Below are 15,705 nucleotides of genomic sequence, written 5' to 3'. Positions count from 1 at the left end.
TTAATAAAGTTATGTAACTTTAGTTGATACAAATGTTGATACAAATGTTGGTAGGTGATACAAATGTTGGGCTATATGTTTTGATGAGACTAATGATGATTTGAAAAAGTCGCATGAAAGGCATGAGCTCTGCTTTGTTTTTTGCGCAGGCTATACACACTTCATCAGTCTCTCACTCACAATTTGACAAGCATTTCATAATGCCTCAAATTTCCACCTGCATCCCATTTGTTTGGCTGTAATGCCCCCTAAAATCCATGCATTTTGTGGCCAGTGGCCATTGTGCCCTTGGGCTGAATATAATAATTATAATTACCTTCTCCTGGCTGTGTGCCAAAGCACCTCTCACTCACATTGCTCTCTGTCAAATGATCAGGTCTTTCTCACAGGCTACAAGTGAAGGCAGACTGACTTCATGACCAAAATGATCCTATTTACACTTTGTAATGTTTCTGACTCATATCGATACCACATTTATAACCAGAGAAGTTGGTTCTAGGAGGCAGTTCTCTTTAAAGAATAGGCTCCAAGAAATAATATCGCTGCTAGTCGTGACCCAATTTCTATAAAGTTTTAGATACAAATGCAGTATGTTGCAATTACACATCCCATACTCATTATGCTGTCATTCTATACATGTATCATTTACAATTAGCTGGGAGGTTACGGAAGTTTGTGGGCAAAACACAAGCAGAAGCCTTGGGAAAACATTCAACATCAACATGAGAGTAAACCGAGACAATAGATGACATAGTACCACAACAGATAACATAGAACAAATCTGACTGGGTTTAACATGGCCATTCAACAGAGGCTTTAACTCTGTGAATAGACTTTCCTGTTCGGCACTTTTGTATCAGTTACACACACCCAAACAGTCGATCTGCTTAGCAAACATAAGCTATATCTAGAGAGGTAGCAGCTGAAACTCTTAGCAAACTGTGGATTGACTTAGCCTGAGAACTACAGCCCTCAAGGTGATAGACCGATTCACTTTACCTGCTTGAATATTAAAGAGATTCTCCAGTACTTTGTATACATTTTAGCCAGCAGTTCTGAAAGTAGCGTTCACGAGCCACATGCAGATATGTGCACCACGTCATTGCGCTCTCACGCTCTGCTGTTTGTGCATCTTGCTAGCTGTAACTCAAATGAAGAGGGGCTGAACCTCATTGGCTGGAACTCAAATTGCTAGGGGGCTGGCCCAGGTGGGGTAAAATGGAACTGGAGATTAAACAGTAATTCTGCTCATAGATTAAGCATGTACAAACTGCACATTGACACATCCAGCCCAAAGCGGGAGGTTTAAAAAAATACTTACTAGTTGCCAAAGTTCCGAAGCATGTCTTTAAACACAACTGAAGTTTTAAAGGCAAGATCAGACTTGTTTGCCTTATTGGTGGTTTAACACTGAAATGTTGATATAAGATTTCAGGTTAAATTTGATAGCCAAGCGCTCGCTGCTATGCAAATCTTTCATAAATTAGGTTGGTCAGGAAGTGGATGGTTTAAAGCGGTTGGAAGTTATAAACAGCAGTAAATGAGATGGAGATTGACATTTGAGAGGTGAGAGTGAGTGGGTGTCTCCCTGCACTTGAGCTTTCGATCCTCCTCAGAACAGGCCACAGACAACCGGAGCGCAGGGTCACCACAGCACAGGAAACACCTCTCTTCACACCTCCAGTTAGAGAATAGGTGAGACCAGCACATGTAGGTGGGGGTTTCACTACTGTGCTTTTGTAGTCCTGACAGCAAAAAAGGCAGGGAAGAAAGACCCCACCATATGTACAGTAACCCAAAGAGAACGGCCCTGAGGGGACAGTCTGGGGAAAGCACTAGTCATAATACCTCATGGGCATGTCCTTCCATTAACATGGCAGTGAGAGCCTGGATGGATGGTGGTTATTCTGGGCTTCCTCTATTTGTGTCTAATCAGTGCTCCACGCAGACCACAGTTGTGCAGTAAGACGCAGTAACATGCCGAGAGTGAGATGCTTATTCCTATGGGGGGTTTCACAACAGCTTGTCTTCAACAGAGTATTACTGTGCTGAATAACTATTACTGACACTTCACTAGCAATAGCCTAGATGGATAGGGAGATGGAGCTAATGGGAGATTCTCTCTGTGAACAACAATGGAACACACACACAGACAGGATGGGGGTTTGGGACAGGGCATCGGACATTCCGCTGAGGATTAGTGGGAATGTACATAAAAGCAGGACAGGGGAGGCTGACTGGCTGGCTGTCTGTAGAGGGGAGAGGGAGGTGGATGGACAAGAGCTGCCTGCCACCACCACAATGCAGGGCCAAGGGCTTTGTGTGGAAACTAGGTCAAAACCCACTGGAGTTTTGGTTGAAAAGAACCTTGTCCAATTTGTGATCTTCCAATTCCCTGATACTGCCATGTCTTCACTCCTGGGGTGACCTTATTTTGAGGGTGATCAATGTGCGATAACGGAGGGTTAGGATTGTGGCTGTGAGTTATGCAGCAGGGCTTCCTGTACAATACACGCAAGTTACTTATTTACTGTAACATTTTCTGATCATCAGACCTCAGGGAAATCAAAACAACTGTGAGACAGACTAAAAGGCTGAGGTGGCTAGACTGGCTACATCATGAATCCCCGCCTGCAGTCTCATCTCTTTCATTTGCTCCGCTCTTCCCTCTCATTCTCATTGACTCCACATCATCACATTCAGGCTCTTCCTTCATCTCAGTCTTCTTTTCTCAGCCCAGTTACATTTTTGTCCCTTGCCACTAACTTGTCTAACCCTTCAGATCTAGGGTTGAATGGCGGGAACCCGATTACCGAGATTTACTGCCCAAAACCACTCCCTTTTCCCAGGATAAATAACTGCGAGAAACGAGTAAATAACAATAAATGATTTATATGAACAGCAAAGCGTGAATTGGAACTGTTAAATTATATGCGAAGTCTAAATCTGGCTTCTCTATGGCCTCTGCATGATGAATCACCAACGCTCATGGTGGGGATAGACAGCCCATCTCAGTATGGAACGCAGCTCACAATGCATGTAGACCTATCATCTCATCATGGTTTTTCTTGGAACAGGTATGCCTACATTTGCTGCAGCATAGTCTATGCTACAGTAATACAAAGACCGAATGTATGTCTAATTTATCCATCTCCATCTGGCTTTCGGGGGGTCACCTTGTTTTTTTAATTGTAAAGATGGTTTTTTTTTGTAATTGCAGCTGCAGAGTTTTAAAAACAGCCTATCACTCACGTGAGCACAATCTCGCAGTCTTTCTCTCTCCAACTCCATTTAAACAGCATCCAAAATAGGTAATCCTATTCTACACTGAACAAAAATGTAAAATCGCAACATGCAACAATTTCAAAGATTTTACTGAGTTAAAGTTCATAGAAGGAAATCAGTATATTGAAATAAATAAATAATTCCCTAATCTACAATTTCAAATGATTGGGCAGGGGCACAGCCATAGGTGGGCCTGAGAGGGCCTAGGCCCACCCACTGGGGAGCCAGGCGCAGCCAATCAGAATGATTATACCCCATAAAAGTGCTTTATTACAGACAGAAATACTTTTTACATCAGTACCCCAGTAGAGGGGCTTAGCCACTGTCAAAGGTCATTCCGTGATGGAGTATATACACTTACATTCAAGTCATTTACCAGACACTCTTATTCAGAGTAGTGAGTTCATACATTCATACTTTTTTCGTACTGGTCCCCCATGGGAATCGAATCCACAACCCTGGCATTGCAAGCGCCATGTTCTACAAATTCTTCTTGTTCCCTTTTCTTTCCTCCGATCCACACTGTTGCCTGATTGTCCCACACCTCTTCCTGGAATGTTTCCGGGATGGGATTTGCATTCAACTCTGAGGCCCCATTAACGGATTAGGACATCCATGCAAATATCAGATATCACACCGTACATGCAATAGCTTCCCTCGTCTACAACTATCAACGCAGGGAATGTCCTGCAGGCCTAGCAGTGTAAAGTTAGCTAGGTTAGATATTCATTCTCCTCTGCTCAGACCTACCTGTGAAACATTTTTAGGTACATGAGAGATTTGCCAAGAGCTTCCACCACAAGGAAAATAAAGTGATTTGTGAAGCTTACAGGCACAATAAAAATCCACAAGGACAGACAAAATGTACCACATAAAATAAGTTGCTGTAAACACATTTTATATGCCCATTGCCCACACTGTCATGCTGAACACCACTTTCTATTGACTTTTTATAGGGTATATTTTGTTTGTGAAATGGCATCCTTCACATGACTATGCTAAACTGTCATTGAATCGACAAATACCAAACCCACTCATGAGGTCATTAAATAACATTCTTCAAATTCTATAGATAAGTCTGTCTACTGCTTGCTTACTTTCCTTAATGAAGAACGCAAACCAGTCTAAGCCCATCTTTCTCTCTCTAGTCATGATAGGCCAGGCGGACATCTGAGAAGCAATTGAATAAGCTGTAAAGGGCGCAAGCTTTCCCACAGCTCATGGAAACCAGACATGCAATACCTCAGCTCAACGAGAGACACTAAGGTAATCAAATCTGCACAACCTGGTTTGCAATCCAAAACAAATCCTTGATAAACATGGATGTCAGGAAAACCACAAGCATACTATGGAGCTACTCATGGAAGAGGCCACCAGAAACCAAACACCATGGAATAACACTGAGTTAGACTACACCAGCGATCTGGGAGGGTTTCCCAAATGTCATGTTAATTTCTCTCTCTCCATAAAAAAACAAGATATGGTACCTCGTGGTGATGGTCCAGAGTGAAGCAGTCCCCCCTCCCTCTCAGAAAACGGGGTCGTAGGGAGGTGACGGTACCCTACACATTTCAGCCCCCCTGACTCTGGGGAAATACAACGTTCTACTTAATCCTCCCTAACCACTCAGTCTGGGGAGCCAGAGATACCTACGGGGTGTACAGGAAAAAACAGGGCTGACAATGGTGTTATGAACTGGGGGAAGGGGATTTAAAGAGACGATTAGTCAGCCAGCAATAGAGCCTGCTAATCTATCCTGTTCCCGTTGCAAAGAAATCACTGTCAATGTTTTGACTAGGCCTAAATGGTGGTTTGACTCGAGTGACTTTTGTTTGCCAACCACTACGCACTAACTAACTTGTATAATGTTGAGTGCATCTGTGCTTAAAATGCCATGGTAAAATCTAAAATCAGGGAAATGAGGTTAACAAAATAGAATGTTTCCTCTGAAAGAATTGTGGATAAAGCTACAATGGAAGTTCTTTAATTGCCTAAACCCCCCCACATTCCAAGATCTTCCTTTCAGCAACCACATTCAGGGTCAGTCCTGAAATTCTGTTCTAGCCTACAATTGGCAAGATAGGCTAAATGTGCTGAAGAAGGCCTATACGGAATGGTAATCATTGAAAAGATAATTAAATCGTGAATGTGTGTGTCACCAGTTACAATGGTATTTGCATCCAACCTTTCGCCCATTATTTGCAACTGAAAGGTTGGGTGCTTACAGGAAGTAAGGACTACTTGTTATAAACATACTTTTGTGACTGGCACAAAAGGCAAGAATGTTGGACAACAGAGGAATGAACCTGACACCTTTTTTACTTTATTGTTTATGTACCGAGTTTGTGTACATATAACCACATCCAACACCTTGGCCCAGCCATGTCCTCGTAGACAAATAATAAAATGAACTCCATGGTCTTGCAGAGAAATAAAGCAGGGTGGATTCTGAGTAAAACCAAAGGACTATGAAAAAAAAACTAAAAGGGGGAAACTCTAGCCTATACCCACATACAATTATTTTCACAAAAAGGGATGGATGCCAATCAAATTATTTATTTTACACCTTTCACCGCCCAACAGCTGTGGAAGGGATTTTAATGTTTTTCTTTAATTGGCCTCACTTCCTAGCGAAGTAAAACCGCAGAATTTAAGTGATACTTCGGGTGTAAAGCAAGATGCCTGGGATGGAGAATGGGTGAAGGTCATAGCTGGGGCAGGATGGAGCAGCCATTACACATGAGATTATGCAGTACAATGGAGTGAGGTATGTTGCCTATGGGCAGATTTGATCATCTTCGTGGCTTGTTTTGTAGAATAAGAGGGCTGGAGGTACCAGGCCTGTCCTGTCAGAATTAATTTCAGCCTGTATATTTTCCATCAGATTTATCACGATTTTCATGCCAAATACCAGCTATTGAACACTGACCAATGAGAGATTAGGCAAAATATTAATCCAAACAAGGTTAAGAATGAGTGGCAGTGTTGGCCAAATCTATTCTCAAATCCATTGGCCAACAAGCATTCTCTGGGTTTAACGGGAATAAGTGACCCGAGTTCATCCTCAGATAATTAATTTCTAAGCTATAGAGCATGAAATTACTCTCAAGCCAAGTCTGATCATGTTTCAATAGTGTGTTCACAAACCCTTTGTGACCTATTGTAGTCTAGTTTAGAGGTCGACCGATTAATCGGAATGGCCGATTAATTAGGGCCGATTTCAAGTTTTCATAACAAATCGGCATTTTTGGACACCGATTTGCCGATTTTTTTATGTTTTAATTTAACTAGGCAAGTCAGTTAAGAACACATGGTGGGTTAACTGCCTTGTTCAGGGGCAGAACGACAGATTTTTACCTTGTCAGCTCGGGGATTCGTTTTTGCAACCTTCCGGTTACTAGTCCAACTCTCTAACCACCTGCCTTACATTGCACTCCACGAGGAGCCTGCGTGGCAGGCTGACTACCTGTTACGCGAAGGCAGCAAGAAGCCAAGGTAAGTTGCTAGCTAGCATTAAACTTATCTTATAAAAAAACAATCAATCAATCTTAACATAATCACTAGTTAAAACTACACATGGTTGATGATATTACTAGTTTATCTAGCGTGTCCTGCGTTGCATATAATCGATGCGGTGCCTGTTCATTTCTCATTGAATCACAGCCTACTTCGACAAATGGGTGATGATTTAACAAGCGCATTTGCGGAAAAAAACACTGTCGTTGCACCAATGTACCTAACCATAAACATCAATGCCTTTCTTTAAAATCAATACACAAATATATATTTTTAAATCTGCATATTTAGTTAATATTGCCTGCTAACATAAATTTCTTATAACTAGGGAAATTGTGTCACTTCTCTTGCGTTCCGTGTAAGCAGTCAGGGTATATGCAGCAGTGTGGGCCGCCTGGCTCAATGCGAACTGTGTGAAGTCCATTTATTCATAACAAAGCCGTAATTAATTTGCCAGAATTGTACATAATTATGACATATCATTGAAGGTTGTACAATGTAACAGCAATATTTAGACTTAGGGATGCCATCCGTTAGATAAAATACGGAACAGTTCCGTATTTCACTGATAGAATAAACGTTTTGTTTTCGAAATGATAGTTTCCGGATTCTACCATTTTAATGACCAAAGGCTTGTATTTCTGTGTGTTATTATGTTATAATTAAGTCTATGATTTGATAGAGCAGTCTGACTGAGCGATGGTAGGCACCAGTAGGCTCGTAAGCGTTCATTCAAACAGCACTTTTGTGCGTTTGCCAGCAGCTCTTCGCAATGTTTCAAGCATTGTGCTGTTTATGACTTCAAGCCTATTAACTCCCGAGATTAGGCTGGTGTAACCGATGTGAAATGGCTAGCTAGTTAGCGGGGTGCGCGCTAATAGCGTTTCAAACGTCACTCGCTCTGAAACTTGGAGTAGTTGTTCCCCTTGCTCTGCATGGGTAACGCTGCTTCGAGGGTGGCTGTTGTCGATGTGTTCCTGGTTCGAGCCCAGGTAGGAGCGAGGAGAGGGACGGAAGCTATACTGTTACACTGGCAATACTAAAGTCCTATAAGAACATCCAATAGTCAAAGGTATTTAAATACAAATCGTATAGAGAGAAATAGTCCTATAATTCCTATAATAACTACAACCTAAAACTTCTTACCTGGGAATATTGAAGACTCATGCTAAAAGGAACCACCAGCTTTCATATGTTCTCATGTTCTGAGCAAGGAACTTAAACGTTAGCTTTTTTACATGGCACATATTGCACTTTTACTTTCTTCTCCAACACTTTGTTTTTGCATTATTTAAACCAAATTGAACATGTTTCATTATTTATTTGAGGCTAAATTGATTTTATTGATGTATTATATTAAGTTAAAATAAGTGTTCATTCAGTATTGTTGTAATTGTCATTATCACAAACAAATAAATAAATAAATAGGCCGATTAATCGGCATCAGCTTTTTTTTGGGTCCTCCAATAATCGGTATCGAAAAATTCTAATCGGGCGACCTCTAGTCTAGTTTACTGTTATTGCTGATAAATGCAAAGCTGAAGGTTTGTGTTTAGGGTAGCCCAACAGCCGGCAGATACCGATATTGAGTCATGTCATCTTACCGTCCAAACGCATTGTATGCAGCCAGCAATACATTCGTATCCCTCGTGAACCGATTTGTGCAAAAAAAAAAAAACATCCTCCATTTAGGCTGCATGGACATCGATTTCCTCCTTAACTTTTTATGGATAGGGGGCAGTATTTTCACAGCCGGATAAAAAACGTACCCGATTTAATCTGATTATTACTCCTGCCCAGAAATATGCATATAATTATTAGCTTTGGACAGAAAACACTCCAAAGTTTATAAAACTGTTTGAATGGTGTCTGTGAGTATAACAGAACTCATTTGGCAGGCCAAAACCTGAATAGATTCCAAACAGGAAGCGCCCTCTCTGACCATTTCTTGGCCTTCTTGATCATCTCTAACCAAAACAGGGGATCTCTGCTGTAACGTGACATTTTCTAACGCTCCCATAGGCTCTCAGAAAGTGCCAGAACGGGGAATGATGACTCTGCAGGCCATGGCTGAAAAACAGTAGCGCATTTGGATAGTGGTCGATCTGAGAACAATGAGACTGGGGGCACGTGCACGAGCCGACACCATGTTTTTATTTTTTCGTCTTTGAACGAAAACAGGGTTTCCCGGTCGGAATATTATCGCTTTTTTACGAGAAAAATCGCATAAAAATTGATTTTAAACAGCGTTTGACATGCTTCGAAGTACGGTAATGGAATATTTTGAAATGTTTTGTCACGAAACGCGCGTCACCCTTCTTTACCCTTCGGATAGTGTCTTGAACGCACAAACAAAACGCCGCTATTTGGATATAACTATGGATTATTTGGAACCAAACCAACATTTGTTATTGAAGTAGAAGTCCTCGGAGTGCATTCTGACGAAGAACAGCAAAGGTAATCAAATTTTTCTAATAGTAAATCTGAGTTTGGTGAGGGCCAAACTTGGTGGGTGTCAAAATAGCTAGCCCGTGATGGCGAGCTATCTACTCAGAATATTGCAAAATGTGCTTTCACCGAAAAGCTATTTTTAAAATCGGACACCTCGATTGCATAAAGGAGTTCTGTATCTATAATTCTTAAAATAATTGTTATGTTTTTTGTGAACGTTTATCGTGAGTAATTTAGTAAATTCACCGGACGTTTCGGTGGGTATGCTAGTTCTGAACGTCACATGCTAATGTAAAAAGCTGGTTATTGATATAAATATGAACTTGATTGAACAAAACATGCATGTATTGTATAACATAATGTCCTAGAAGTGTCATCTGATGAAGATCATCAAAGGTTAGTGCTGCATTTAGCTGTGGTTTGGGTTTATGTGACATTATATGCTAGCTTGAAAAATGGGTGTGTGATTATTTCTGGCTGTGTACTCTGCTGACATAATCTAATGTTTTGCTTTCGTTGTAAAGCCTTTTTGAAATCGGACAGTGTGGTTAGATTAACAAGAGTCTCGTCTTTAAAATGGTGTAAAATAGTCATATGTTTGACAAATTGAAGTAATAGCATTTCTAAGGTATTTGAATAACGCGCCACGGGATTCCACTGGCTGTTGAGTAGGTGGGACGATTTCGTCCCACATACCCTAGAGAGGTTAAATCATCCCCCGTTTGGCGAAGTCGGCTGTCTTTGTTAGGAAGAAATAGTCTTCACAGTTCACAACGAGCCAGGTGGCCCAAACTGCTGCATATACCCTGACTCTGTTTGCAAGAGAAGTTACACATTTTCCCTAGTTAAAAGAAATTCATGTTAGCAGGCAATATTAACTAAATATGCAGGTTTAAAAATATATACTTGTGTATTGAGTTTAAGAAAGGCATTGATGTTTATGGTTGGAGCAACGTGTACCTAAGCGATTATATACAACGCAGGACAGACTAAATAAACTAGTAATATCATCAACCATGTGTAGTTAACTAGTGATTATGATTGATTGATTGTTTTTTTATAAGATAAGTTTAATGCTAGCTAGCAACTTACCTTGGCTTCTTACTGCATTCGCGTAACAGGCAGGCTCCTCGTGGAGTGCAATGTAAAGCAGGTGGTTAGAGCATTGGACTAGTTAACCGTAAGGTTGTAAGATTGAATCCCCGAGCTGACAAGGTAAAAATCTGGCGTTCTGCCCCTGAACAAGGCAGTTAACCCACCGTTCCTAGGCCGTCATTGAAAATAAGAATGTGTTCTTAATTAACTGACTTGCCTAGTTAAATAAAGGTCTAAAAAAATAAAAAAATAAAATAAAAATCGGCAAAATCGGCATCCAAAAATACCGATTTCCAATTGTTATGAAAAATTGAAATCGGCCATTCCGATTAATCGGTCGACCTCTAGTTAACACGCATGCAGAACCCTTTCAGATGACCAATCCACCATGACCTTAAAACTGCCTCATGCACTGACTGGGAACTGAATAGCAAAAACAATGCACAGACAAAAATCTAAAAAGAGGTGCGTCTCACCTGGTCAGCCCCATAGGCAGCAGCAAACTCCATAAACTCCTCAATGCGTACAAATCCATCCCCATCCTGGTCCAGAGCGTCAAACACTGCCTTCAGAGGTGACGGGTCTTCCTCTCTCTGATTCACTACGGGGACCATGGAGTCAGACCCCACCATCTTAGAGAGTGACAGCGTCTCTACTGTTTGTTCACTAGTCCATCCAGAGTCAGAAGACAAACCATTCAACTCCAGAACTGGGCAATCAAAACTATCCCGTTTGTGACAACCCACGGTTCCGGCAAACAGGTCCAAGTCTGCCAACCTTTCCCCATCACGCTGTTCAGTTTGTAAGGCAGGAACACTGTCACCCTGTATAGCCCCAGGTGGTTTCAAGTCCCACGTTTCCTCATCGGGCAGCACGTCTGAGGTTAAGCACTGATCCAGATCCATTTCCTCCTCTCCCTCATGTTTGGTAAAATCAAAGATAATTTTGTCTTCCATCAAATCTTGGGGGCCATTCTCCTCGGAGCTGCAGCCACTGGGCAGGTGACCAAGGACCGAAGCATCTCCGTTGGAGAGGAACTTTGGCGACGGGGGTTCAATCGATGGTGAAGAGTTCAGGAGGGACGAGTCCCCCTCACCTCTGTGCTCTGATAGAGTCAGGATTGAAGTAGCCAACGTGTGTTCCTGTTCTGAATCCTCTGCAGGCGATGCACCCGTGCAGGTAGGTGACTCAAGAGGAGTAGGGCAGAGGCTGAGGCTGCTGTCACAGTCAGGAACCTCCAGATCCAGCAAAGGCACAGATCCCACCTGAACCCCTGGCGATTCGCTAGCGCAGCCAGTAGGGATGGCGTCGTGTGAGAAGCTGCTCTCAGGTAAACCTTCAGGGGTACTGTTACTGACTGTGGGTAGATCAGTCACAGGTTCCTGGAATAAACCTTTGTCCCCGGTTTCAGGTGACACAGTCTCCCCGCCCTGTAAGGGAGGAGGGAAGCCACTGTCCTCATCCAGTGACAGGAGTAAAAGCTCCTTACTGACACCCTGTGGGTTCACCTCACCTGAAGGGGCAGGGCTGGGGGAGAAGGGGAAGTGTTCAGATGAGAGGTGATCTACCAGCAAAGAGGAAGCCTCTGTGTTGGTATCTGGAGTCCTATCTGAAACCTTCACAGGGGAAGGAGGTTCACTGAGGGTTATCAGCTCCTTGTGACTGTTAACAGAGTCTGTGTAACTCACAGGTGGATCTTGCAGGGAATTTAGTTCCTCGCACACTGAGTTGTCCCTGAGCAAATCAGTGGTTTTGGAGAATAACAGCCAAGGACTGTCACTTACATTGTTATGTTCCTCAATTTTGTCTTTGAGAGGCGATAACTCTGAAGGTTTGTCCAGGGGAACATCTTGGGAACGATTAGATTGATCTCCCTCCCATGGCAAAATCTTGTCTCCACCAGAGTAACTGGAGGTCCTGAAAAGACTGTCTAAATTTAAGGCGTTCTCCTGGAAAAGCTCTTCCAGGCATAGAGATACATCCTGGTCAACTTTCTGAAAATCCAAAGCTGTCTGACCACCTTTTCTCTGAGGCATTATGGCTCCTTTGTCTGAATCCAAGAGAATGAATCCATGGGAGCTTGTACCTTCTGGATCCCACTCAGAACGCCCCAGAGGGCTAGACATCAGAGTCTGTTCCATTTAAGTAGATAATTCCTGAGCAAATTTGAGAAAGCTTATAATTCCTCTTACTTGAAAGTCAAAATCCAATTATTTCTCAATTTCAATATTGCTATTCTACACATGGTAGTTGACATCCTTGATTAGATCAATAGGCAAATTTTGCATGATGGTAAATAAAAACCTGCCTGTCTAGCTCTGAATTTATGACATCTCAGCACTGTGTAAACACCTTAGCGCTTATAACCAGCGCACTCCCTATATTCATTGATTTGTCTACTTGCCATAATTGTTGATGTTGCCTTAAATGACCCACTACTCGTGCATTTACAGTGACTAACAATGCATTTTTTAAATGTTGTCAACAACTAATCCAATGTGCATTTTCAGAAAAACGTATAATTCATTCCATAGAACTATGAACTTTGATGTATACTTTAGAATGCAACATTCATTGGTGACATGTGGCTTCACAAAATAGCACAGACTAAATATAAATATTCTAAGAACCAAACTATTTCTGGGGCAACAGGCTAATGTCCATATCGATCCTATTAAATTACTCTATTCAAATAGTATTCTAATTCCATGCCAATGTCATACAAGGACTATGATATTACAAGAAAATATGAAGTGACATCACACACAAAAAAGATGAGTTCCTGTGATAGTAAGGGAATTGATCAGTTTAGCTTGATAGAAAATGGTCAAACCTGACCAAGGAAAAAGGAAGCAAATGATAAACACGGCGTGCTATCTAAAACAAATTCACTGTCCCCATCTCAAGCATCATTGGGACGGACTAATTTTAGCTGTCAGTTGCCCCGGTTGTTGTCAAGCATCGTCTTGCTAATACAGCTGACTGCCAAACACTTCAGTCTGAAAATAAGCAGAACATGGGATTCATGCTATACATTGGATGCAATAATATCACCAAAGTTTAACTAGTTAACATGTACTAATATGTGCCACTGGGTTATCGACAATTTCAAAGTGTGACTGTAGCTAACGTCAACTGGTTAACCAGCTAGCTAGCTAGCTTTTAGCCAATGCGAGATGTGTTTAACTTGACAGTGGATTATAATACGCCAACCTTCGAGTAAATAAATACCTAGCTTGCTAACTTAGTTAGTTAGCAACGCTGAACTCCATGTAAAGCATGGCAATGCTTGCTGACTGACAATAACATGTTTGGCAATATTAACATTGATTTAACACTAAAGGCGTCCAAGCATCCTTATAATATCCTCAAGGAAGCTCGGGCTAGTTAGCTTGTTAACTAGCTAGCTAACGAGCCAATTCGTCAGTCTGATTCTGAAGCAAAATTAGACTGAATATGAAGACCTTCAGCTAATTTCCTTTTCCCATTTAAGTCAGTTTATTCGTTCTGACGATAATTCTCATTTACATCCGCGTTTTGTCTTTTTCTCCAGACGTTTCGAATCCAACAATCATCCACCTGTGTCAGGAACAAATTCAGTCTGCTTGCTTAAAATGTCTTCAGCTTCTCCCGGCCTCCCGAAATGTATTTACCATCCTAACGCTCTCCAAAGACATGATTCTCCGTCTGAAGATGCTTCTGTATGTGTCAAACATACAAAATATGTTGCCACATTTCTAAACCGTGATTACAGCACTGAGGTGTAACGATATAAAGGAGCGCAGAGGCCGTTCACACTGTCATCAGCATCAGCAGCAACTGCCCGGCCCTTGCCATCCCTCAGCCGCATACAGCGGTGACGTTTCACGCACGCGCACAGAACGAACCGCAGTCCAAAATACGATGCAAAATACCTGTGTAGGCTTTTAATAATTGCATTGTCTAACCATTGTTTATTTCATACACTATATATACAAAAGTATGTGGACAACCCTTAAAATGAGTGGATTCAACTATTTCAGCCATACCCGTTGCTGACAAGTGTATGAAATCGAGCACTCAGCCATGCAATCTCCACAGCCAAACATTGGCAGTAGAATGGCCTTACTAAGAGCTCAGTCACACAACGGCTGTGTGCTGAAGCACTTAGCGTGTAAAAATCGTCTGTCCTCGGTTGCAACACTCACTAAAGAGTTCCAAACTGTCTCTAGAAGCATCGTCAGTACAATAACTGTTAATCGGGAGCTTCATGAAATGGATTTCCATGGCCGAGCAGCCGTACACAAGCCTAAGATCACCATGCGCAATGCCAAGCGTCGGCTGGAGTGGTGTAAAGCTCACTGCCATTGGACTCTGGAGCAGTAGAAATGCATTCTCTGGAGTATCACGCTTCACCATCTGGCAGTCTGACTGACGAATCTGGGTTTGGTGGATGCTACCTGCCCCAATGTATGGGGCCAACTGTAAAGTTTGGTGGAGGAGGGAAAATGGTCTGGGGCTGTTTTTCATGGTTCGTGTTAGGCCCCTTAGTTCCAGTGAAGGGAAATCTTAACTCTACAGCACACAATGACATTCTGGACAATTCTGTGCTTCTAACTTTGTGGCAACAGTTTGGGGAAGGCCCTTAACTGTTTCAGAATGACAATGCCCCCATGCACAATGCGAGGTCCATACAGAACTGTTTTTTGAGATTGGTGTAGAAGAACTTGACTGGCCTGCAGAGCCATGACCTCAACCCCATCGAACACCTTTGGGATGAATTGGAACACTGACTGCGAGCCAGGCCTAATCGCCCAACCTCACTAAAGCTCTGAATGGAAACAAGTCCCCACAGCAATGTTCCAACATTTAGTGGAAAGCCTTCCCAGAAGAGTGGAGGCTGTTATAGCAGCAAAGGGGTGACCAACTCCATATTAATTCCCATGATTTTAGAATGAGATGTTCCACGAGCAGGTGTCCACATACTTTTGGTAATGTAGTGTATTTTTACATCCATGGCCATGCACATTCTCCAAAAGACTTCACCTAGCACCAACAGTGATTCTGAGTGGTACCCAGCCTTTCTCATGTAGGCAATAGATTAAATGTACTTGGTTTTCTTGGGCTTTGTTTAGCATAATAATAGTGAACGAATAATGTAAAGGGTATATTGGCAAGTTCAACATCTTAGCAACACAACACACATTGAATCCAAAGCAAAGGTGCCAATTTCTACTCCATTGTACATTGGCGCCTCCCTGTGGCAGATTTTAGTTAATGAATATCAATAATAAATGTATTATCTTTCTCGCTATACTATTGGTGCTACGGTTTCATTCGCCATTTATCTAGAGCAATATGGTCATACAGTAGGGCATG

The 15,705-nt window shown here is 42.1% G+C and overlaps 1 protein-coding gene across 2 annotated transcripts in view; it reads right to left on the bottom strand.

Moving 5' to 3' along the window:
- LOC115159822 (RAB11 family interacting protein 3 (class II)) overlaps positions 1-14,187 on the bottom strand; it is a 47,015-nt gene extending 32,828 nt beyond the window's left edge. For both annotated transcript variants that reach the window (XM_029709879.1, XM_029709884.1), the window contains exon 1: positions 10,824-14,187. In XM_029709879.1, the coding sequence (XP_029565739.1) occupies positions 10,824-12,488 (1,665 nt within the window). In that variant the 5' untranslated portion in view covers positions 12,489-14,187. The remainder of the gene's footprint in view (positions 1-10,823) is intronic.
- Positions 14,188-15,705: the final 1,518 nt, after the last annotated feature.

The sequence above is a fragment of the Salmo trutta genome, chromosome 2, assembly GCF_901001165.1.
Source record: "Salmo trutta chromosome 2, fSalTru1.1, whole genome shotgun sequence".
NCBI classification, from domain to species: Eukaryota; Metazoa; Chordata; class Actinopteri; order Salmoniformes; family Salmonidae; genus Salmo; species Salmo trutta.
Note: the sequence above shows the minus strand (reverse complement) of the source record. Positions and strands in the feature narration are given on the sequence as shown.